This window comes from Uranotaenia lowii, chromosome 2 (assembly GCF_029784155.1).
Source record: "Uranotaenia lowii strain MFRU-FL chromosome 2, ASM2978415v1, whole genome shotgun sequence".
Classification (NCBI taxonomy): domain Eukaryota; kingdom Metazoa; phylum Arthropoda; class Insecta; order Diptera; family Culicidae; genus Uranotaenia; species Uranotaenia lowii.
Genome location: NC_073692.1, coordinates 429,890,950 through 429,916,595, shown reverse-complemented (window position 1 = coordinate 429,916,595; position 25,646 = coordinate 429,890,950). Strand labels below are relative to the sequence as shown.

At 35.3% G+C, this 25,646-nt stretch overlaps 1 protein-coding gene across 2 annotated transcripts; it reads left to right on the top strand.

The window, feature by feature from the left end:
• The first annotated feature begins 204 nt into the window (after positions 1 to 204).
• Positions 205 to 22,288, top strand: LOC129745972 (uncharacterized). Of its 2 annotated transcripts, XM_055739383.1 has the most exons (7): positions 205 to 481; positions 603 to 800; positions 1,627 to 1,638; positions 20,912 to 21,153; positions 21,225 to 21,348; positions 21,413 to 21,498; positions 21,558 to 22,288. In XM_055739383.1, exons 2-7 carry the CDS (start codon positions 782 to 784, stop codon positions 21,642 to 21,644), a joined length of 570 nt encoding a protein of 189 aa, XP_055595358.1. In that variant the 5' UTR covers positions 205 to 481; positions 603 to 781; the 3' UTR covers positions 21,645 to 22,288. The 2 variants fall into 2 exon arrangements, with proteins under 2 accessions (XP_055595358.1, XP_055595359.1); XM_055739384.1 differs by lacking the exon at positions 1,627 to 1,638 and having other exon boundaries at positions 217 to 481.
• The last annotated feature ends 3,358 nt before the right edge of the window (positions 22,289 to 25,646 follow it).

The following is a 25,646-nucleotide window of genomic DNA, read 5'->3' as shown; positions in this document are numbered from 1 at the left end:
CCCCCACAACAGTCAACTGGCGGAATTGCGTGGAGCGGCATGGCACATGGAACTTGCCTGCCTGCCATTCGTGAAAATCGTGCTCCGTGAGAATCAACGCTCTCTCACTCAGAAAAATAAATACTACCGAGTAGGTTCCGACCCGTCCGGTCCGGCGATACTTTGTAGAAACAGTAAAGGAATGCTCCCGCGAATGAATCGGAACCAGCTGTTCAGGCAGCTCTAGCATTTGTTCTGTTCTGTTCTGATACAGACATCGCTCGAACGCATCTCCCCACATCGCATCAGTTGCTTGCAAGATCTCGGTCGGTGTCGGCAGCGAGTCACAATTTCTCACGGAACGATACGCGAAACTTCCTACATATTGCGCGTCGATTTCTCCCTACCAGAGTGGTGGCAGTAGTGTGACGCAGTGCCGTAGAACAAGTGGAATAATCCACTACGAAGCAGAACAAGTTTCGTCGCCCCAAGCCCCAAAAACGTGAGTGAGATCACTGTGCTTGTTTGCTCCATTCCGGTGGATGACTGACTGAGTCAGCAGCAGAAGTGTTACAGTACATCGTCCTGCACGTAATCCTTTTTTTCTGTTTGTGCCCCAAAAGGACTCTCGAACGTCGCAGACCAGCGCTAGACTCAGGAGGAGCAGCTGAGAAAGTAACAGGACGCGGACGGACGAACAGACGGTGTCGTGGCCAGAAATCAGGCGCCTCCTTTTAATCGATTCTGCTGGAACCTACCTAGTGGCATTTTTTGAGCAGCGCGTCCCGTCAGAACATCTAAAATGTTCAGCGGATTCACAGGTGAGTACCTACTGGTCGTTGTCGAAAGACGCAGTTTAAATTCTACTGGAACCTGAACTGTTCTCACCTGATTTGAATATTGATTTGTCTACAATTTTTTTCTCTTAAGATTCTACAGAATCTTGAACCGATTGATTTTGCTGATAGCACATTCTACGTTTTAGTTTTTCTTTTGTGAATAACCCTCATCCAACCATCGCCCTTTGAAAATAGGCCAGCAGAAATAAATACATTTGAAAACTAATGGATTTTCAAACATCCCAGAGCTTGGTTTCGATGAAATGTTTTGAGTTTCGGTTGCGGAAATTAAACCGCGGAAAATCGTAAAAAATCGTTGTAATATATACAAAAAATGCCAGTGTCAATTATCCATCACAAGCGTTTTTCGAATGGAATGGCAAATATACGTTCGTACAATGTCGTTCGAATCGATGTGTTCCTGTTTTCACATGGCATGTCGTCTTGTAGCGTTGGGGCCAAAGTTGTGTGATGGTTGGGTGGGTACAGTTCAGCAACACACACTCCTCTCTAGCTCTTCCTACGTTGTTACAATTTATAGTTTTTTTTTGTTTTTTATTTAATGTTATTTTTTCCCGCTGATCTGATGACCTCGTGGGTCACCTATTTATTTTGTGACAGAAAATACACATTCCTGCACAAGTAATTCAATCAATTACTACACACCGCACCGGTGCAGTAGTGGTGTGATTTTTTTCCCTCCCATCAATGGTATACCAAATATGTAAAATCATCGCGTCGTTTTGAATAATAATAAGGTTTTTCTCTCTGTCTCTCAAACGCATGCTTTAACACTACATTTGGATAGGAGGTGCAACGTGTAAGTATCAGACATAATGAAAATTTTGAGTTAAATTTATACAAAGGTGAGATCACTTTTTCTCAATTCGTTTGTGGTTCTATTCTGTTAAGGCAGGTAGACAGAAGAAGCAAAACAAAATATCTATCGAAAGAAAATTAACCAATGATTTCTGTGTCTTCAAACTCTCCTAATCTATCAAGAACATGCCGTAGCAGACCTCGCTATTCAAATGTGACCCTTTGTGGGATTTTTAAATGTCAAATTGTGCCTAAATTTAGAGCTATTAAAAAAAGTGTGTTTTCACAATCGACTAAGCGTTGTAATGCAGACACAAGATGTCGGAAATAGGATTGTTTTATTTTCTGGAAAACATCGATTCAGCCGAATGGTTCCAGGATCGATCCACCTAAAAAATCGAAGCTAATGGAGTGCTGCATGAGAGCTGCTTTATGCTGAAGTAAATAGTGAAAACGACAGGAAAGCTTATACATTTGAATATTAAATATATGAGCAATTAAAAAATATGCTTTCAAATACAACATCAGAATGTTTAACTTTTCATGACTTTGGTTGATTGTATATGAGGCACTCAGAGCCAAAGGGGTATAAGTGACAAAATGATCGATTTTGAGTTAATGATGCCAAACGATTCTTTATATTTCAAACTATATTTGATGATTTTTTCAGATTTTTAGAATTTTATTTACATACTTTTAAGCTCCAAAGCAAAATTAAATGTTTCGAAAAATGTATGGAAAATTGCCAAACACAACAACTTAAAAGCCTGTTTTCTTGAAACCAGCTTCCATGCACTTATACCCCTTTGGCTCCAAGGGCCATATAAAAATCAGAATAAATATATGCATTTCTCCATACGACATACTCTCAAGTTCAAACTATAAGCGCGTTAGATAGGAATAAGTCTAAATATTGTAACTCGACTGATTAAAACAATTCAACCATTTTAAGTTAGTTCACTTGGTGAAATGCTAATTTTGAAAAGGCTTCGGATTTTTATTTACGCTAGTGTTTTTAATACCATCAATTCAGTAAACAGGTCATGACAATATTAATTTGAGGAATGTATTAATTGAAATGTAAATATAAAATTGAACGCTTCATTTTTCTAGAAATACTTTTTTATTGTGATCTCATTTAGTTGCTAAGACTAGTTCACTTTTCGGCTTTTTCGCCGTTCAAAGCTGGACTCATATGGGTTGTTCCTCATGCATTTTAGAGTATTTCTGCTAAATTTGAGATCTATTGAACTAATCTCTTTTCTGCGCAATGAGTGTTTGTGAAAAAAGTCCATTTTACTTGAAAATTTTCATATGAGAGTTCTAGCAAGCCCCTGTTGATACATATATAACGATAATTTGGAATAAGATGCATGGTGGTTGATACTATTGTCATTTTTATGGATCTGTTTTAGTTGTTCGTTCAAAACAAACCGAAAAAAATTAAAAAATCTTAAACTATCAACTTGTACAGAAATTTAAAAGTTAAAAAACTGCAGTAAATCATAAAAAAAAATTCCACAAAAGCTTTTCTTGTAAAGCTAGTCCTTTAGGACTTTTTTTCCACAAACTCACTGCGCAGAACCAAGATTAGTTCAATAGATCTTAAATTTAGCAGAAATACTCTAAAATGTATGAAGAACAACCCATATAAGTTCGGCTTTGATCTGCGATAAAAGCCGAAAAATGAACTAGTCTACTGAGCAGCCTTCTACCGGGTTTCGGCTATTGAGACTCGAAAGTTTCGATAAGAAGTTAAACCTCGAGCTTAGTAAAATGCTATAGATAGAACATTCAAGCTTTATTCAAGGCTGAATAAGCTTTCAAGTGACCTTTCAATCGAACTTTCGATTACTTGAGCATTCAATAGAGTTCTGGTTTTCCTCAAGAGTATAGAGGTAAAAACCCGATTTAATACACTTGACAGTGGATTGTAGCCTTTCTTACAGCCTGTCAATTATCACAAAATTCATTATGATTAATGAATTTCATACGCAGTAAATCCAAAAAGAATTTAGGAAACCCAACCCCAACCCCAGGACAACAACCCCAACAACAACAGCGCAACAATTGCACAGGTTTTTCGATGCGAACGAAAAGTTTATCGCGCAACGTTAGATCTAAAGAGAGGAAGAGAAAAGGGAACAAAAAAACTATCCCGAGAGCTTAAAGCTCGATAGGATTCAGTAGCATTTGTCTTATTGGATTCAATTTGCTTCCACGGGCGAAATTCTCTCCTGTCGTTCGTGCTTAGAAAAAGCTCAAAGAGCGCGAACGGCCTGTGGTGTACGTAGATCGTCCGCGTCCCCCCGTGTCGTTTTCCCCTTCTCAGAGCAATCTGTGCTTGAGAATCTATCGTTGGGCGAAGGACGGGACCCATCACTATAGAAATAAGCGATGTGAGGGTCTAGTCCTTAGGCCTGAGTCATTTGATTTCGGGGTTGAGCCTCATGGTGCAATCGCTTATGAATTTTAATTTTTGGTTTTTAATTCTAGTAGTAATCATGATGTAATCATGATGTAATCATGATGTACATTTTTACTATTTCTTAAGCGGACTATGTATTTCATACATAGCCTTTACAATTTCGATGAATACGCGAAAATACAAAATTATATGCACGCCCACACACGACTGAAACTTATTACACACTAACACAAACGATTGTTGACGAAAAAAGCAACAACAACAACAACAAATCCCCAACTTCACCCCGACTGGGAGAATGGGTTGTACCTACAAAATATTTCGATCCCGACCGATTTTACTCAAACAAATCGTGTTGACAGCGACAAAATTCTATCAAATTTCAACGCATTTGTACAAATGTTGCGTAATCTGTGGCCCTGCTGTGGCCCGCTTAACAATAGGCATCAAGAGAAGATGGTTATTTAACAAATGAACCTAACCAAAACGCGATTTCTCTTAGTCAAATATGGTATTATCGTCCTTCAGAAAAACCGGTTGAGTTTTCAATGTTTTAATTTTGAAAGCTGGAGGCAGGTCGAATAATTTTTCAGATTTCGCACTGATTGTTTTTCAATCTCTTGAAAATCCTTATTAAAAGAAAATTTAACAATGTTTTGAAAAGTCATCTTCCTATCTAGGTTCAAATAATAAATTTCACCTTAAATGTATACATGTTCAATAGTGTCATAATTTTTCAAGTCTGCATTCAATTTGATAAGGTTTTTTATTGTGACTTGTTTAAAAATACTGCAACAATAAATTTGAAATTTGTCGATTTTGTCAGTTTTATCAATTTTGTCAATCTTGTCAATTTTGTCAAGAAGTGAATTTTGTCGATTTTGTCATTGTCAATTTTGCCAATTTTCTTGATTTTGTCAATTTTGTAATTTTTTTCGATTTTGTGTAAGAATCAAAGATAATCAGGAGGCCACGAGTTTGTTTTTGATAATCCGATCAGATACTTTCCAGATGCCAAACAATAAACAATTTGATTGATTTTGTCAATTAAGTCAATTTTGCCAGTTTCATCAATCTTGTCAATTTTGTCAATTCTGTCAATTTTGTAAATTTTGTGGATTTTTTCTATTTTCATGATTTGGTCAATTTTGTCAATTATGTAAATTTTGACAATTTTGTCCATTTTTTCAATTTGATCAATTTTGTCAGTTTTATCAATTCTGTCCATTTTGTCAATCTAGTCAAATTTGTCAGTTTTATCAATTTTGTCAATTAAGTGTATTTGTCGATTTTGTCATTGTCAATATCAATTGTCGATTATGTCATTTTTTTCAAATTTGTCAATGTTGTCAATTTTGACAGCTTTGCTAATTTTGTCAATTAAGTGCATTTCGTCGATTTTATCATTGTCAATTTGGCCAATTTTCTCAATTTTGTCAATTTTCTTCGATTCTGTCAAGTTTGTCAATTTTGTCGATTTGTCAATCTTGTAAATTTGGTCAATTTGGTCAATTGGGTCAATTTTGTAAATTTCGCCAGTCAATTTTGTCAATCTTTTCAATTTTGTCAATTTGGTAAATATAGTGAATTTAGTCGATTTTGTCTTTGTCAACTTTGTGAATTTTGACAATTTGGTCAATTTTGTCAATTTGGTCAATTTTGTCGATTTTAGTCAGTTTTATCAATCTTGTCAATTTTGTCAATTTCGTGAATTTTATCGATTTTGACATCGTTAATTTAGTATATTTTTCTCAATTTTGTCAGTTTTGTCAATCTTGTCAATTTTGTCAATTCAGTAAATTTTGTCTATTTTGTCATTTCTGCCAATTTCCTCGATTTTGTCAATTTTATAAATATTATCAATTTTTATTATTATTTTTTCAGTTATGTGAATTTTGTCAAATCAATGAATTAAGCCAATTTTGTCAATTTCGTCAATTTGGTCAATTTTTTTCAATTTTGTCAATTTTGTCGATTTTTGTCAGTTTTATCAATCTTGTCAATTTTGTCAATTTAGTGAATTTTGTCGATTTTGTCATCGTTAATTTAGTCATTTTTTTCAATTTTGTCGATTTTGTCAGTTTTATTAATCTTGTCAATTTTGTCAATTTAATGAATTTTGTCGATTTTGTCATCTCTTTTGTCGATTTTGTTGTTTTTGTCAATTTTTTCAATTTTGTTAATTTTGTCAGTTTTATCAATCTTGTCAGTTTTGTCAATTCAGTGAATTTTGTCCATTTTGTCATCGTCAATTTGATCAATTCTGCCAATTTTCTCGATTTTGTCAATTTTATAAATTTTATCTATTTTATGATTTTTTCAACTAAGAGAATTTTGTCAAATCAATGAATTATGTCAAGTTTGTTAGTTTTGTCAATTTAGCGAAATTGGTCTGTTTAATCATTTTTTTTTTTCAATTTTGTCAATTTAGTCGATTTTGTCCTTTTTGTATTTGGTCAACCTGGCGAAAATGGTTAATTCGGAGTTTTTTCCTGTTTCTTCAACTTTGTCAATAATGATTATTAGCTTTTAAGCATTATATGCATGTTCCAAAAAAAATCCCAAATGCTTAAAATTCTACTATGCAGGGCTTGGTGGCGCTACTGTTTGGTTGTCATCTTCCATTGGCTTCAGCAAGTGAAAGTTCAGATTGACCTCCAAGCCGTCATCGTTTTTCTCTAGACACCAACTTCAACAACAACAACGCAACGTTAGATCTGAAGAGAGGAAGAGAAAAGGGAACAAAAAAACAAGCCCGAGAGCTTAAAGCTCGAGAGGATTCAGTAGCATTTATCTTATTGGATTTAATTTGCTTCCACGGGCGAAATACTCTCCTCTCGTTGCTGCTTAAGAAAAAGCTTCGTAAGCACGAACGGCACGTGAGAAGATGAGAGAATGTGCATACATCGTCCGCGTACCCGTGTTGTTTCCCCTTCTCAGAGCAATTTGTGCTTGAATATAATGTTGGTTGAAGTCTCGAAGTTACTATCGCTTTCGTACCATGCAGTGTGGGCACGACGTACTCATCAACGACTTTAATAATTTCGGGGTTGTACCCCTTGGTAAAAACCAGTTTTATGTTTAACAATTTGGAGCTTCGGTTCCGAAATTTTTGGAATGGTTCGGTTGCAAACTGAACCATTAAATTAAAAATTTAACGATTGGTCGGGAAAATTTTAGTTGTCGTTTCGTCCCACACGGTTTCCGTCACGATGACATCAAACCTGAGTGGGAGTGAAGCCTGTCTGTTCTCCCTTCCACACATCGACAGATCCATACTTTTCGATAGCAAGCGCGTATCTATGACGTCACGTATAATTGACGGCACATATACGATAATCTTGATTTTAGTGATTGCTGGTTGTGGCTAGCAAGCCAAATTGACACGTTTTTTGGAGTGATGATTTTTGATATTTACTATGAAAAAAAAAATTTCAAACTATTTTGTATTTTTTTCTTTCTTTTATAGGTTGAAGAAGAAAAAAAATCAAATTTTTCAAGATAAAAATCATTTTTATTGTACTGCTCAGTTTCACAAAAACGTCGAGAACAAAGTTTACAAAAATTCACACAAATACACACAAATACACAGACATCATCAGAACTCGTCGAGCTGTTTCGATAGGTACCTATAAAGGTATATCTAAGACCCATAATTAATGATCTCCCAAATCGACCGATAACTATACCTTTCTGTAAGAAAGGCAAAAAGGTTCCCAACCATGTGTTTCAAATAATTCAACATTTTTCTGAGTAACCTATGGAGTCAAGACAGCAAGAATAGAATATGATTCTAACATAGAGTCCAATGGTCGGTTGAATATGTTTTCAAATTTGTATCTATGATCATTTTTACAATTTTCAGTTTAGTAAATGGAATGTCGGCCTGGTCTAAACGCATAAGTATATCGATCATAAAAAACATACCGATCAAAATCAATTAAAAAGACGAATTTAAAATCAAGATTACAATATAAAAAAAGGTTCCCAACCATGTGTTTCAAATAATTCAACATTTTTCTGGGTAACCTATGGAGTCAAGACAGCAAGAATAGAATATGATTCTAACATAGAGTCCAATGGTCGGTTGAATATGTTTTCAAATTTGTATCTATGTTCATTTTTACAATTTTCAGTTTAGTAAATGGAATGTCGGCCTGGTCTACACGCATATGTGTATCGGTCACAATCAATTTATAAGGCGAATATAACATAACGAATACAATATCTAAAAATTTGGCTTAAAAAGTTTTCTCTTCAATAAGCTTCGAAAACGATGTTTTTTCACTCCTACTTTACAATTCATTAGTTTTAAGTAAATAAATTCAATCTTTGATAACTGATGAAAATAATATGCCAAACAAAAACTAATTTAAGATATATTTATTCTCCTAACCTATCGCCTAATTTTCCTTTAAATCCTTTTCGGCTTTCTAAACATACATAGCTGTTTAAATGCAACAAAAATGCGTGCTTCTTCAAAATGGATCACTTTGAAAATGGCAACGAATGAAAAAATATCTCAATTTCAACTTTTTTAACCATTTTATAATTTTGACATGAGAACTACCATCATGATTGCAGTTTTTTCCAAAAATTGATTTAAAAGCAACAATATTAAATTATTAATTAAGTAACCATATAAAAGGGTTAATGAAAATTAGCGTATGAAGAAATTGATATGGTGTGCTTCGTTCTCCCGCACGCGCCCCTTCGTCGTTTTGTCCTCCACAGAGCAACCTGAATATTATGTTATGGGAAGTCTCGAAGTAACAATCGCTTTCATACCATGCAGTGTGGGCACGACGTACTCATCAACGACTTATTTAATTTCGGGGTCGTACCCCTTGGAGAAAACCATAAATATGTTTAATGCATCAGAACTTCGGTTCCGAAATTTTTTGGTTGGTTCGGTTTTAAACTGAACCAAAGAAATGAAAAAAATAAATTTTGACCGGGAAAATCTGAAACAGTCTCCTTCCCCTCACACGGTTTCTGTCATGATGACATCAAACCTGAGTGGGAATGAAGTCTGTATGTTCTCCCTTGCACACATCGACAGATCCATACTTTCAGATAGCAAGCGCGTATCTATGACGTCACGTATAATTTGACGTCATATTATCGATCATCTTGATTAGTGATAGTTTGACATTGCTGGCAAGCCAAATGGCCACGTTTTTTGGGGTGATGATTTTTGATATTTACTATGAAAAAAAAAATTTTCAAACTATTTTGTAATTTTTTCTTTCTTTTATAGGTTGAAGAAGAAAAAAAATCAAATTTTTCAAGATAAAAATCATTTTTATTGTACTGCTCAGTTTCACAAAAACGTCGAGAACAAAGTTTACAAAAATTCACACAAATACACACAAATACACAGACATCATCAGAACTCATCGAGCTGATTCGATAGGTACCTATAAAGGTATATCTAAGACCCATAATTAATGATCTCCCAAATCGACCGATAACTATACCTTTCTGTAAGAAAGGCAAAAACGCTACCGTTTTATTAAGTCGGTCTCGATGTTATTGACATGGTAGCGCCAATAATGAAAAGCAGCCTTAGAATGGTGCAGGAGTCAACAATTTGCATGAAACTGAATATCAAAATTTGATATGAAATGATCGAAGATAGGATCGAAAATAAACCGATGTAATCGATATTTTCAAAGCTAAAGAATCGATCGAAAAAATCGGAAATTTGAGTTCAAAAGATCGTTCTCGCAAAGATCGATCCAAAATCGACCAATCCTAGTCGGAATATCGGAATAATACCTACCATTTAAAAGACGAAGAAGAACTTTTTTCAGACATACACATTTCAATATTTATACTAAATGACTAAAAACTGCAGAAAACGTCGGAGTCTACCGTTTTTCGGAAAACCAACTAAGTTCAAGAAAGTTGATTTTTGGCTAACGTTTTTTTTTTCGAGATAACATCAGATCTTAAGTCATTTGGCATCATCATAAAATTCATTTGTTTGTTTTGATTAGGTCGTATGAACCACCTGTGGTGTGTTTCGAGAAAATAGCTGCTGAAGTTTAACCAGTTTTACTTTAACAGCACATTTTTAAAGCTAGGTAGTATTTAAAATACTGCTCAGTATTGTCTGAAAATTTGGTATGCAATTAAACAATAGATGATAAACCTGCTAGTGTATTCAACAAATGTTCTTAATTTGTTGTTCGTGTAATTATGCACTTACAACCTTTTGCATTACGTGTTTGGCGTAAACGTCGTTTTGTAAGTAGGTAGATAAAATTTATCTTAAAATTTGATTTGCTTTATCTTTAAATTCGCTTATTCCTGCTCACTTGCGTCAATTACTTAAGTTCTAATAAAAGTGACTTCAATATTGTCAAGTGATTTCGAAGAATTCTTCTTTTGTGACAATTTGCCAAGCACCTCAAAAAAGAATATAATAGAAAGAGGACTTATGATTGAATCCTTGAGGTATAGTCCAGATTCCTGCAGGTGATATGCGTTCTACAAAATCTATCTATGAATTGCACGACAATTGTAGAGCGAGCATTGTCCAAATCTCTAGCCGTGTCCAGCGAAGCAAACTGTTTCCATCGCTGCAGCATCCTAATATCGGTGCTGCGAGGAACTGTCCATCAGATTTCCATCCGGATAAAAATTACTGGTTACTAACCTTCACTCTAACCGTTCAAGTGCGGTAACTTTTCCAAAACGCGTAATATGAATAGTAAAATTGTTTTATTCATAAAACAATCGCTTATTCAAATTACCTAGCATAAAAATGAAACCGTTCACCCTCTTGAGATAGCTAGAATCATCATTGAAAACTTCGAACTTTTCAACACTCACCGAAGCATTTTCTGATGAAAATGCATAATGTCGCAAGAACCAACATGCCGAACTGTTTTTTGCGACCTTTTTGCACGCTAATCCAGTGCAGTGCAGTTCAAAAACCACATTGCACTCGAAAATGAGAAAGTCATCATGCGTCCTATATTCAAATCATCTTGTTAAAGTTATTCATTGATCAAATAAATCCAAGTTTTTACATAACATAGAATACATCTTTCTCAATTGTTTGCAGCCAAACACTCAATTTTGTTTTTATTGGTTGCTACGAATCGAGAATTATCTTGCGAGGTTAAAAGGCGCAAACTATTCCGTCGGTACTTAAGCGCCATCCACTAAGAGTAGATGTGCCAACGGTCATCAATCTGTTAGCCCGGACTCCTACCCCAGGGGGGGGGGAGGGACAATTTAAATTTGCGCGGATCTCGTTTGTTGAAACTAGGTAATCTCAAAGGAAATATCGGAAGAAAAGCAAAAAAATTTTAGAAGTAAAATAAACTTACCGACGACGCGCCAATCACTTCCGTCCAGCGTCTTAGCGCAGACCTTCAATTGGCCTCCAAGGACCAGGTTCAATAACCAGTAGACACTTCCGCTACCCGTTGGAGACTACCAGCTTCAACAATTTTTGGATTTCCGATTCTATATATGTATGTAGATCCAACGACTACGGACTACGAATTTTCCGACTTCTGAGCGACTTTTCCAATCAGTGTCTCGAATATTAAGAAACCGGATTTCAGTTTCCCAGCTAGCAAGAAGCCTTCCGAACGCATCCCTCTATGAGGTTGGCTTCAGGTTTTTGCCAAGAAAATGCTAGTAGATCGCGCGCGAAATACCAGCATTTCTTCTTAGCGGTTGTAATGGACGTTACACCGACAAGCCATTTTACTTCTGGTAGCCCTTTTGACGTCGGATTGTGAAGTTCAATCCGCTTCAACAGGGCCGGTTCATTATTCGCTACCTAGAGATATTAACCTTGAGATTGCCAGTAAAAAGAATTTTAATATAAAAATAAGTAGCAGCCTGTTATCTGTTCTGTACATTATTTTGAAAATAAATATTAAAAAAATCGAAGGAAATTTAGAGAGTCTAGTGCCTTCCTAGACACAATATCCTAAAATCTCATACAAACTCCGGGCTCATTTCCTTTTAACACTTCTATCAAATTTATGAATAGCTTTAGACATTTTAAGTATTATAATTTTTCTTCAGCCACTTTGATGTTATTATTCGCAAAACTGCCATTAATGAAGGTTTATCTTTTTCTAATGAAATAAGTAAATGGAAATAAAATCTGTAAAAAAATATCATTGAAATTATTAGACTTACGGTATTAGATGCATTGATCGTTTTGAAACTTACCTGTGGAAAGAAGGAAATATATTTTCATTAGTAGGTAATAATTCGATAAGTTCATTTATTTAAACTGACCTATCACACCATCATATCATCATAGACCTATCATAACCTATCATAAAAAGGATTTTGTGGTTACAATTCGTTGTGATGTAATTCGAACACAAACTCGATCAAACAGAGCCCACAAAGTGAGGAAGACAGAGTGTAGTAAATATATTCCCGCTACTTATGACTCGAACGTGTGTCATGTTTTAAAGCTTGGCTCTTGTACTCTTCCTGAATTTTTATTTCAATATAATGATACATGGATCATTTACTAAGAATAACTATTTGATGCATGATTTAAGTAAAAAAAAAAACCACAAAAAATCATTTAACCTATCTGGTCCACTTGTCTTCATCATTACTAATCAGCTTAATTTTAGAAATAACTGAACCAATTTGATCTGCTTTGAACTGAGCGATTCAAAGAATTTTCGAATAAAAGGAAATCAATTTTTGATCAAATATTCAAGTTAGTTTTTGAAATTATTTTGGTATGGAAGATCAGAAGGCAATTTTAAGGTGGTGAAAAGAGCGAAGAGCATTTGGAATAGAAGTTTGACCACATACTAAATTCTTTGTTCCGCACCAAGCTTCTATTCCAAATGCTCTTCGCTCTTTTCACTACCTTAGCATTTTCTTCTGATCTTCTATTTCATTTCAACTCATTAACCCTCACCGATAAAGCCGCAAAATAATTTCAAAAACAAATTCAAGGTGATTTCTCTTCCTAGAAATTGAAGTTAGTATGACTTTCTGAGGAACATTTGTTGTATATATTGTTTAAACTGATTTCCAAAATTGGAAGATTGCAATTGTTCCTCTCCTCTCTTTAAGAATGACAAAAAACAAAAATTTAAGATATGTTTCATTTTATCCATTTTAGATTGTTGAAAACAAGTAAAGAGATATTCCACCCATGCGTTAGAGCAATTTGCCTCTCTTTAATAATACAAAAGTATCTACGACAAACGATTACCTCAAATCATAACGTCAATTTTCTCTGTTGAATAATCAATAATCAAAAAGGTCAAACAATCAAAAAATTTACCACAACCGCTTGTTTCTTAGATTAAATATTAATTCCACCAACAGCCGAATGTATAAAACATTTTCAACACTTATGCCGTTTTGAAATTCAATTCATGCGTTAGCCCACATTTGCAGTCACCATAGCAATCAAGAATTATAAAACAAAGAATGCACTAGAGGATTGCCGGACCATGACCGTGACCTTGCCGGACACCAACCCGGATGACATCATCGCTGTTCAGTTTTGTATTTATTCTATACTGTACATAGGTATGTTCATACTGTTGGCATATTTATTGCAAGCAGGCGACACCAGGCGGCGGCACCAGTGGGTGGGCTATAAATGTTATCATCGAAATGATTATCATCATACCACAATCGTACCCGTCATTGGGCGTGTTCTATCAACTATCAAACTACACCATCAAAGTTCGAAAGAATAGTTAACCTTATGAAACGGTGAAATGTCCTCGCGAAAGCCAAGAGAAGAAAAAGTAACCGTCATCATAATGTTTAGGGTACGTCGTTTTGCGAGACGCCGACCGACGTCCTTCGGAGCGCCGCCGCCTTTTTACACCAAAGGAGTGACAATCGCGTGCAGCAGCAGTCGACGAATCGAAACTTTCCTGCTGAGTTAGTTTTTTTTTTGCTGTTACAAATCAACAGTAAAAAAAATGCGGAATGATACAGGACCTATCTGGGTGCAGGTATTTTGTTCGTCACTTTGTGAGGATTTTGTTTTCAATTGATTATGACGTCCAAGAGTGACTAAATAGAAAATCGTGCAACTTTGACCTGGCTCTCTCACTTTATCAACAGGCGTCGCTTGAGTTTCGAACATATTTGTTAAAGGCTCTGACCCGTAAAACCAACCTTTATTGAAAATTTTTGTCCGAATTCGATGATTATAACTTTTTTTTCTATTTCGTCGATTTTTGCCCTAGATAACGCCTAACTTTGAGTAACTTTCTCGATCCTAAGAATATATTAAGACATTCTAACAGTATGATATTTTTCTTTCATTTTTGGGTTTTGAAGATTTTGAACCAGCACACTGCCTACTTCTAATTTTAATTTGTTCTCTGGCCATATTTAATTTGACAAAATCAACGTTTGCATTGTAAAGCGTCATTATTCGGTACATTGGTTCATTCCTAGCATAATTTTGAATCCGATTAGCTAATTGAAATGGCTTTACGCTACGAAAATTACTGCGGCCTTCGCTATGGCATAAAGGGTGATACGGTCAAAATTTGGTCAATATCAACTTGACGTATTTCTTTCAATTTTGCATTTGAAAAACCTGAACACCCCTCATTTGTGTGTGTGTGCGCGTTTGTGTGTATGTGTAGAATGTTGTTCCTATTTTGATTTTGGAATTCACTCTTCAGTTGTCAAAATACCGTCCAAGACACAACCGTCAACTTACAAGAAGGTAGTGACTCCAAATCTCGATGATAAACAAAATACGACGGCCAAAGTGCGATCCCGGAGGCTGTACACGACGATGCTGACGAAGACAGGACTTTTATACGGCAAAAGGAAGGGGAATGGTAGCAGATATTTTCAAGCACATGAAACTGTCATAGTTCGCGAAGAAATATCTGGTTTGGCCATCTGTACCTGTGGCTTGAAAAGCAGCATTTTCATAGCTTCCAGGACTGTTAACCAAAAAATTTACGTGAAAGAGTGTTTGAATAAACGTCTGCTGCCTTTCCTGAAGAAACACGGTTGTTCCGTACTGTTTTGGCCGGATTTGGCATCTTGCCATTATGGTAAAAAGGCCATGGAGTGGTACGCCGCCAACAACGCGCAGGTGGTTCCCAAGGACAAGAACCCTCTCAACCAGTGCTGAAAATTTTCAGTGTCAGCTTTCAATATTTGATTGAATTTATTGCAGTGTATCGGTCAGTTCAATTCCAACTAGATTTATACGAGAATGAACAGAAAGCTCAGTCCTGAAAGCTCTCTGCACACTCATTTATCAATCGGCAACATCGGTGCTCAGTATACATTCAGGCTATTTGCAGGTTCATGAGGTTATACAATCTTCATTTTCAGTTTCAAGCGAACGTTGCTGAAAGTGAAAAAAGCTCCATTCTACTATCATTTAGTTGAATGGTGACAAAGATTGTTCGACTCGCTAGACATGTGGAAATTTCATAATTACTGCTGAGATAGCTATTTTTGAAGGATTTTGATAAAAAAGACGTCTTTTACAAATGGTGTAAAAGGGTGGGAAGGTTTAGAAATGAGTGTTCGGGTTGGTGAGACGAACGTTGGCGAGGGAGCGTGTGGGAAGAATGTTTGGGACAAAACTATGACATAATTATGACTCAAATATGACAAAAATTAGGCAATGAAATGAAAAAATATGACAAATGAGGTAAATTTGACAAAATTATGACAAATATGACTGAAATTTACAATACAATGAAAAAATATTTACTAACGCAACATGAAGATATGACAAATGTGATAATAATATGACAATATTTCAACCAAAATATGACAAAAATGACAAAACTATGGCAAAATGTTATTAACAATTGACAAAAATATGACAAATATAACAAAACTATGACAAGCGTAGTAAAAATATGACGAAAATATGACAATAAAATGACAAAATTATGTCATACAATTGTGATAAAAATCAGACAAATTTATATATTTGAAAAATTTCAAATCAAAAGAACAAAAAAAACGACTATGTCGTCATACTATGTGAAAATATGACAAAGTAATTAAATACTACAAATTGATTGTTGTCATTTTTACCGCATTTTTCATTTTTTTTTTGCAATTTTTTGTGATAATTTTGTCATAATACTAAGGTTTATGTCATAATGTTGTCTTGTTTTCAACATTTTCATTTATTTATGACAAAGGTTTCTAAAATATTAGCCATCTTTTTGTTAAATTAATGTTATATATTTGTCATACTTGTCAAATTTAGTCATAATTTTGAATTTTTTTGTCATATTTTGTCATTGTATTGTAAAAATGTTTCTATATTTTTGTGATTTTATAATATACATATACATATTTTTAATCACATTTGTCAAATTATATTGTCAATTTTTTAGCCATATTTATGACATAATTTTGTCATATTGTTAGATTGTTGTTATTTGGTTGTCAAATTTTAGTCATATTTGACACATTTTACTCTTACTATTGTTATAATTTTGTCATGTTTTTAATATATTTATAAAATTTTGTCATAATTTTGTAATTTCTTGACCACATTTGTCATGTTTTTGACATATTTGTCAGATTTTTGTCATATGTTCACTTCATCTGTCTTATTTTTGTCATTATAAATTGCCATAAATTCAATTCTCAAGAAATTCATGTTCATCCCTGTCCCCCCTTTAAATAATCGTATAGTTTTAGCGCATTTCAAGTCGTGTTTTCTTTTCGAACCCCAATTCACAATTTGCTAAAATCGCGAAAACAAATGCTTGCTGAAATTATCAGCAACTTTCGCTGGCACTGATTGAATGCTCAAGCTGCAGTCACTGATCGAACGCAGTCAGTGACAGAAACGCCTAAGCGAAAGACGCTTTCGTAGCAGTCGGAGTGAAACAGGTTAGTTCGGGTTTAAGAGTGAGCTTTCAACTGACTGATAGACATACTCACACAGCTTTCTGTAAGCACGAAGATGACCGAGCCGATCAGAAGCTTTTATATTTGTTGACTTTTATACTCCGTTCATTTCAGTTCAAGCTTTTTACACTGATAGAAAATCACAGTCAGTATCATTCGTGCTTTAAGAAAATTTGCAGCACTGCTCTCAACACACCAGAGCTCCGCCCAATTGAGAACTACTGGGCTATTGTCAAGCTGAACCTGAAGAAGACCAAAAAACTGCTAAGGACGAGCAGTTCAAGGCAAACTGGCTTTCTGCGGTGAAGAAGGTGGACAAGATGGCTGTACAAAATCTGATGGCAGGGGTTAAGCGTAAGGCCCGGCAATTCGGATTTGGAAAAGCGGAAGCCTAACTGAATATTATTCCTGAATTTTATACTAATTAAACTTGAAAGAGAAATTTAATTTGATTTTTTAAATAAACGATTTCACCGATTTACACGCGTTTTCTCTTGACCAAATTTTGACCGTATCACCCTTTATGCAATGCGGTTGCGCTGGGAGGACAATGACAGTTACAAGAAAGCTTGATAATGCCGATTCGGCATAGAATCTTATACCGATAATTCCACCTCCAAAGAAGTTCATTATTGGAGTAGAGTCTGATTTGTGGGTGTACATTTTGTTAATTTCAGCCTAATCGGACTTGATATAGGGGGATCTTAAAGCCCCCAAAGTTTGGATATTTTCACCCTAAAAATTTTCTCAGGAAAGGGTACATTCAGTGAGAAAATTTAAAAAATGGCATTTTGATTTTTTTTTCTCTAGGGTGGTCCTGAGAATAATCATATTTTTTCAAGGGAGAATAAATCTAAATTTTGATCATTTGAAGCGTCGCTTTTTCAAGTTCGATTGAGCGATACTTGCGTTTAGATAATTATTCGAAGGCAATCCTCAACTTAAATAATTTTCATCTACAATGTCCTAACCGCAACGAACTACGGTCGAAAGTAAACTTTAACGTCAGCACACAACGAACAATTCCCCTGTGTTAATCGAAGATCACTTATCGACATCAGAATTCAGATAAGCTACATCGGATTCATTTTCTATACCTACAACATCTGTAGTCGATGTTGAAATCTTCTTTGGCGTCTATCGATGAGGCAAAATAGCGAGAAAAAAAAAATTGAAACGCAACATCATAATAATATTATTCTGTGCTTCTGTGATATTCGCCTCTATCGAAGGAGGACGCTGCGCCGGGATGATGTCATCCCCCGCGCTCAACGACGCGACGCTCATTGGTGCCAGAGTCGCTTTTGAGTAACGGAATAAAAATTATACTTCATCTTCTCCTCGTGGAGGTGTGGAGCAATTAGAGTGGGTATCTGCCTACCGGATAGTAACCTGCGAGTTGTACCTATAGAAGGGATTTTTTTTCTTTTAAATTTTTGTATACATTTAACCTCTTCACTTTAATAAACCACATTCTTCACGAGATGTGTGTAATCAAAAAATTCTTCCTTTTAATCGACAACCAAGCAAAATTGCACACGGGGAGAGAGCGCCAGGAAAAAACAGACGCTTGTAAACGCAGTGTTTAATTTTTTTTTCTCGAGAGTGGTCTAATTTTACAATCTCAAAACTAGATCTGAGAGAAAACATACTTAGAATAGGCGGAGTATACCTACCTAGTATAGGTTAGGTATTCTCAGTCAGACAGAGGTGGAACTTATGGTATGCGCGTTGATTCTGTTTGTATCTGCCACTACTGGATCGCGCCTCGCTGACCTTTGTGCAATCCGATAGCGTCATCACATTCCTCTTACAGCTGCTACAGTTGAAAAAAAAAAATGTTATTATCTTTTAATATGATGTATTAATTTTTTTTTAATTTTCAATTACATCCTTTAGAAAATTTAAAAAAAAAATCTTCTTAATAGGTATAACAACTACAAACGAAAAAAAAATTAAAAATCTAGATATCAATACTCTATCAACTGTGACAGAATTCTTTCGATATGTCTCTATTGAAGGCTAGATTCGTGCGATATCACAGCAAAAAAGGAATGTTTAACATATTAATCGTTCAAACGTGTCGATGTTTACAACGTTGATTGAACCCAGTAGTGTACCTCGCTTCTGCTTTAAATGGACAACAAATAGAAACATGATCTTGTGTTGTTATTTCACATACTGATCCAATCATAGACGTAACTAAGGATATTCAAATAAGGTCATCGTACCTAAGGACTGCGAATGTGATGCTACTTACGTAAAATTGAAAAAAGAGGATTTTAATATGAACAAAGGTGATTGAATGATTAAAGATTTTTGTTTCCCGATGTGTACTACCTATATATAGAAAATAATAGTTTTTTAGTCTTAAAAAAGCTAATTCATGAAAATCATATGAATTTTGTAGATAATGTGGATTGCAACCAGCCGAAAGCTGTATGAGCCACATTGCATGTTCCGAGAAAATCGCTGTTGAAATTTTAAAACACATTTCTTATTCTATTATTTTGAATAACACTAAGAGTTTTCTAGAAAATTGGTATGCGACGTGGAAACAAATTAAGAACATGCTTATGTTTTCGATATGGTCATTAGTTAAGTTATATTCAATGAAAAGTTTCTTACGACATTTTGCATTTTCCACTTGGCGCTAACGTCGTTTTGCAAAAGAACATTAATTTAACCTTAACATGCCTTAACTTGGTTGAATCTTTCTCAATATTTCTTTTTTCCATCATAATTACTGGAAAACTGTTATTTATCTTCATAGTAAGCAGAAAAGTTACCTGGAAATACCCGTTCTGTTATGTCCGGATTCGGTGCTACGAGGGACTGTCCATCAGGAATGTTTACAGTCGACTTAACATTGCTGGCTGCTTGCTGTTTATGCGACGATCGTTCAAAGAGAGCAGAAACTTATCCATGTAGCCGTTATAGTTATTTTGACTCTGTAAAAACACGAAACTAATATTTTGCGATTTTGCGCAGCACAATTAACCTTAATTGTACTCACCTAATAACATATTGAAGCCCTCTATTGTACCAAGGTCGCTTAAATTATCGTTGATCCCGATTTCCGGTCGAATTGTTAACATTTGTTCACTTCTTGAAGCACTTTACGGAAAAATGCAAAACGTCGCTTAAACCGCAAAGCCGAACTGTTGCTTTGCGACGTATTGCGTGCACGGCAATTTAGTGGGATGTAAATAGTCGTAAAAACCAAATTGCACTCGAAAATGAGAAAGTCATTATACGTCTTAATTTCAAATCATGTTATAACATTAATTTTTTTTATGAAATGAACCCAAATTTTTACCTAACGTAGAATACATGTTTTTCAATCGTTAGCAGTGAATAACTCAATTTTGTTTACGTTGGTTCATACGACCTAATCAAAAAAAACTCTAGAAATGACTCGATTTATCGACGTTTGGCATCTTTTGGGACGAATCACAGAATTACTGATTTTTTTTTGTCGAAAATTCAGAGTTTTTATCGGAGATTTTGGTACTGAGTCATGTTGATAGGAAATCTAAAATAACACACGACGTATTACACGACACCACACGACACATAACGTTTTTACTTTACAGAAAAAGGATGTAAAATTGTCTTTTGTCGACCGGTTTCGGGCTCGATGTTGCCCATCTACAGGACGATATCCGATTGATTACACAAAGGATTATTACAGCTCCAGCTTCATACTTGATGTAGTATTCGTCGAACGCAATTGACTGTATGCGTATTTTTGGTTGTGTTCTTTGAGACGGACTTTGATTTTACGCAAGTTTGACCAATAGCCGGGCAACCGCTGCAAGGAATTTCGTAAATCCCGGATCTATCCTCCTCAGAGATCCTGTCTTTGAGCGAGTCTGAACGATCCTTGAGGGTGTTTCCACTCTTGTATGCAGTTTTTAGACCATGGTGTGTAACATTTTCTCAATTTTTCTTCCAGCATCTCTGAAGAATCTCGGCAGCAAGGCCGAGGGCCTGTTCGACAAGAAGAAGAAGGAGGCTCAGGATTTGGCCAATGAGAAGGTCCAGTCGGCCCAGAGCATGGCCGAGGACCAGGCCAAGAAAACGCAGGAAGCCTTCGGCAAAACCAAACAGGACGCCGAAAACTTAGCCACTTCAGCAGCATCTGAAGTCCAGGCTACCAAAGACCAGGCCACGGCCGTAGCTTCCGGAACCAAGGAGGTAATGAGGATTGGGGTTGAATTTGTGGATTCGGATGGGAGTTAACAGTTGTTCCTTTTTGTTCGTTTCAGGCTGCCGGTACCTTGATGGACCATGCTAAGCAAGCCGCCGAGAATGCCGCTCAACAGAGCGCTCAAGTCGTTGAGAAGGCTATCGAGGATCAGATGAAGGCGGCTGAAGAGAAGATCGATGAAGGTAGACCTTGGCTTAGATAGTTAACTTACAGAAGACACAAATTTATTTTACTTTTCAATTAAAGGCATGAAAACGGTAAGCAATGAAGTGGACAAGAAAATGCAAGATGCTAACAAATATGCCGATGAGAAGCGAAACGATTTGGTGCAGGTAAAAACAATATGGACTTTCGAAAACCAGTTTAAAAAAATAAATAATGCATTTTTTAGGGAGTCAACAACGCTGCAACCAAGGCGCAAGAATCGGCTACATCAACGGCTGCTGGACTTCTCGGAAAAATGAACATTGGAAAGTAAATCTTCGCTCTAACATTTTAACAGTAATCTCTACAACTGAACAACATGCAAACTCAACTTGACAGAATATTCCCTTGAAACATTACAAATGATAATTATTAATCTGATATTAAAAAAAAATGAACATCGAATGAGCGCAACAGTTTTCGTCGCCGTGATTGTTCCAGCTTTCTAATGAAATAAATATTAAAAAAAAAAAAACAAATAATCAATCCAAAGTTTTTCAACACACAAAATGCAAAGCATCGCACGAAATTTTTGAAATTTTAATGCTTACCTGATGAAATGCGACCAGTTCAAAGCATATGGCCTTAAGCATACTATAAATATAAGTAATGCAGAAGATAGTATACAATTTAATTTTGAATCAAAGAGAATAATCTATAAACATATTATATGATATAAACTTCGCTGATGCCTCGACATTTTCAAGCATACACACAAACAAACACACATACAAGATGTGATTTTTTTTCTAGACTTTCGAAATGAATCTTACAATTAAAAGAAAAACAAAACAATTACTACGTAGTAGCGAAATGATTGAAAGCTTTTTGAACAGAGATAACTTTTTTGACAAGTAGAAATTTAGTGCACCAATCGAAATGATTGAAACAATTGTTGAATAAATGTTACTCAACTTAGCTGGTTGTTTTACTCGTCAATATCCGAACATTTTTAATCTGTAGTATGAATGGAGCAGACCTGTACCTAGATTATCTTGTTTCAGTTCTTTAATATCTAGACAATTTCAATTCCTAAATATAATTTAAAAACTATCCTCATTCTAGAAAGCGAACTTGAATATAGGTTTTTCTTTCAAATCGAGACTAGGGTAAGGGACCTAATTGAGACCAGATCATTATGGACCACTATTAATACTGTATTGGTGAAATATTATCCGAATTTTTTCTATAAAAAATCTGAAACATTTCAGGGATAGTTTTTTTGAAAATAGCAATCGTTAAAACTCATTTATATAAAATTCACTTGAATAGTACCTACTATGAACTTAAATAAGATTTTTCAATACATTTCTTAGTTTTAAACCTACACTCTGATAAAACTTGGTGTTTGATTTCAAAAAAATATTCTATTGAAACAAACTTCTTTTTATTTGAAACAATGTATCATGAGTTTGATTCTAAGGGAAATTTTTTGAAACAAAGCATTTATTCTTAGAACTAAAAAAAACTTTGAATCAAAGGATTTTATTTTAATTTCAAACAAGCAAAAAAAAGAGATAATTAAGGATTTGGGGAAACGTTTGCCATTGAAAATTAAAAAAATATAAAAATACAAATGAGACATACGGCGTGTTCGTAAATAGATTTTTTTTTTCTATCGAAGTGATTTTTTCTATCGATGGCGTTCGTAAATTAAACAAACTGTATGCAAGTGATTTGACATCTACCAAAAAAATCGATGCATCGCCCAAAAAAATCAGTTTACGAACACGCCGTTAGGCAGTGTACCCTTCCTTTAATGCAGCGGTCGGGGAACCGGGGTAAATTACCCCGAATGGGGTAAAAGTGAAATTCTTGGGGGTAAAAGTGAATATTTTGTGAGTAAAAAGTGTACGTTTTCATTTTGCTATTTGTTGGTGCATGATATGAAGATGCTGAAAAAAATCGATTTCGTTTTTTTGCTCTTCGTTATGGGGTAATATCAACTTAAATAAAAATGTTTTGGGGTAATGATTCAAAAAGTTCCCCGACCCCTGCTTTAATGTGTTCAAAGTTATAGTTACTGTTAAGAATTCTACTTTGAATGAAAATGGTAACCCTAGCACATTTGCGTATACGCAGTATATACTGTAAAACGGGTACATGGTAATTTTATAAATTTGTTTTTGACTTTTTTTTCTGCCGTGTCGTGTCGATGGAATGAAATTAATCAGAATTAAATTTCACTTTATTTCGATAGAATCCTATAGCTTCCAAAATGTGATGGCCAGTTTGTCTCTACAGATTTCCATCAGTTAGAAAACGTGAAAAACACATTTAATCAAATCAATAACTTAACAGTCTACTTACCAGCCAAGTAGAATGGATACACTTAAAAGTTTTAAATAACTTTACACTTTTAAAGGGGAAATTAGCCGAAATCTTTAAAATTTTTATCCGCAGTTTTAAAAATTTTATTTTGGCGATCAAACAAAATACCGACTGATTTTTTCTAGTGTTAACCTGGGGGAGGAAGACCTGGGTTGCCAGGTGCCCAGATTTGTCTGTAAAACCAAGACTTTTAACCCTTCGTCCAGATATTGGTCAGACACAGATTTTGCCCAGATTTTTGTTGAGAGTGCCCAGATTTTACAGATTTCGTAATTGAGACATGAAATTAATATTCATTTATCGGATTTGATCTGAAAGTGCCAGATTAGACTGAAATCTCGCTTGTATTGATTGGTATTTGACCAATCATTCATTAAATTCTTTTTTTAAAATAAGATCGGCATGGTAGGTGGTAGGAAACAATGGTTGTTATATAGTTATCAACTCGAAAATAACCTGAATACCACACCACAAACCAACGACGCCACCTCCCACCCCCCCCCCCCCCCCTCCAGCTCACACGCTCGTCAAATTTTTGGTTTAGTACCAAATTTTTTATCTTCCTTGTGCACAGACACACACAGACTTTTTTTCAAAATTGCCCAGATTTTTTATCCTCAACACCTGGCATCCCTGAGGAAGACTGAAATTTGCTGCATCGTTTTCTGCATCGTTTTTTTACTGTTCGGCAAAAAGCCAGCAATTGTTGAAAAGATTTGTAATCGTTCAAATTTTAGCTTTGGATGATCAGTTTCGTGTAGTGAGTCATGTAACTCAGTTGTTTAGGTGCTAAATTTAGATTAAGCTATATTTTTAGAACAACCATTAATCAAGCCATTTTTATTTATCAACTTAAAAACTTTGACGAAATTTGAGCGACGTAATACGCCTGATCATGCAGGATTTTGCCAGAGCAAAACAAAACCTAATTAAATCATTGTTTAATGCAAAACAAGTGCTTTTCAGCACGAAAAAAGTTTTATTAAAAATTACTAAATAAGAAAGTAAAATTTTGAACCTTCGCACTGGTCGGTAGATTGATGAGAGAAATTTGACGTTTGAATGTTTTTTTCTTTTTTTATTCAGTCTTCCTCCCCCAGCCCCAGGCAGGGGTGTCAGGTGTCCTGATTTATCAGGATTTGTCCTGATTTTCGAGAGACCGTCCTGATTTTTCAAAAAAGGTTGAATTGTCCTGATTTTTGAAAAATTGCCCTTAAAATGTCCTGATTTGTACTGATTTTTAAAAAATATCCAAATCAGAAATAATTTTTTTGTTAAATGATGAAAACATCAAACAAATCTCAAATAAATTAGTTTAACCAGTTAAACCAATGAGATTCTTCGATTCAAATGAGATTTAAATGAGGTTTTTCGATATTAACTGCAGGCCAGCCAAGGTTATTCTTGCTTCAGTTCCATAATTCGAGGCGTCTTCAGCACTTATATTTCGCCTTAAGTTATGCAATCTAAGCAGAACTGCATTTTGTTTTCACCAATTTGGTGGTGTCCTGAAAAATCCTGATTTTTTCTTGGCGGTGTCCTGATTTTTGACAAAACGACCTGGCACCTCTGGCCCCAGGTGTTAACCAAGGCGGGTAAAGCTAGGTGTGTTCTTATACCAATGCACGGAATCGTCCATCTTGTGACTCTTGTGACAGGCAATCGTAATCGTAGGCATGGTAGGCGAACAATTCGCTGTCAAAAAGCGCACCGTCTCCACCCCCCACCAATGAGAAACTTTTAGTACCCCTTGCCTACTTATCCTCAGTATGCACCCACCCTACTTGAGGCACTCTGGTGTTAACCGTGCTCGGTAGAGCTGGGCGACCAAGAACCGACTGCATGAAATTTGAATAACAGTTACTGATTCTTAAATCAGATTCATAAATTCATTGTATTAATTTAAAATCTGATTTCAATCAAATGGTACTCAGGGATGAATGAC

What these genes read in the sequence shown, in the direction of transcription:
- LOC129745972 (XM_055739383.1), top strand. An exon ending in TAGCTTCCGGAACCAAGGAG is followed by an intron (nt 21,154 to 21,224) that starts GTAATGAGGATT and finishes TGTTCGTTTCAG; the next exon opens with GCTGCCGGTACCTTGATGGA. An exon ending in TGAAGAGAAGATCGATGAAG is followed by an intron (nt 21,349 to 21,412) that starts GTAGACCTTGGC and finishes TTTCAATTAAAG; the next exon opens with GCATGAAAACGGTAAGCAAT.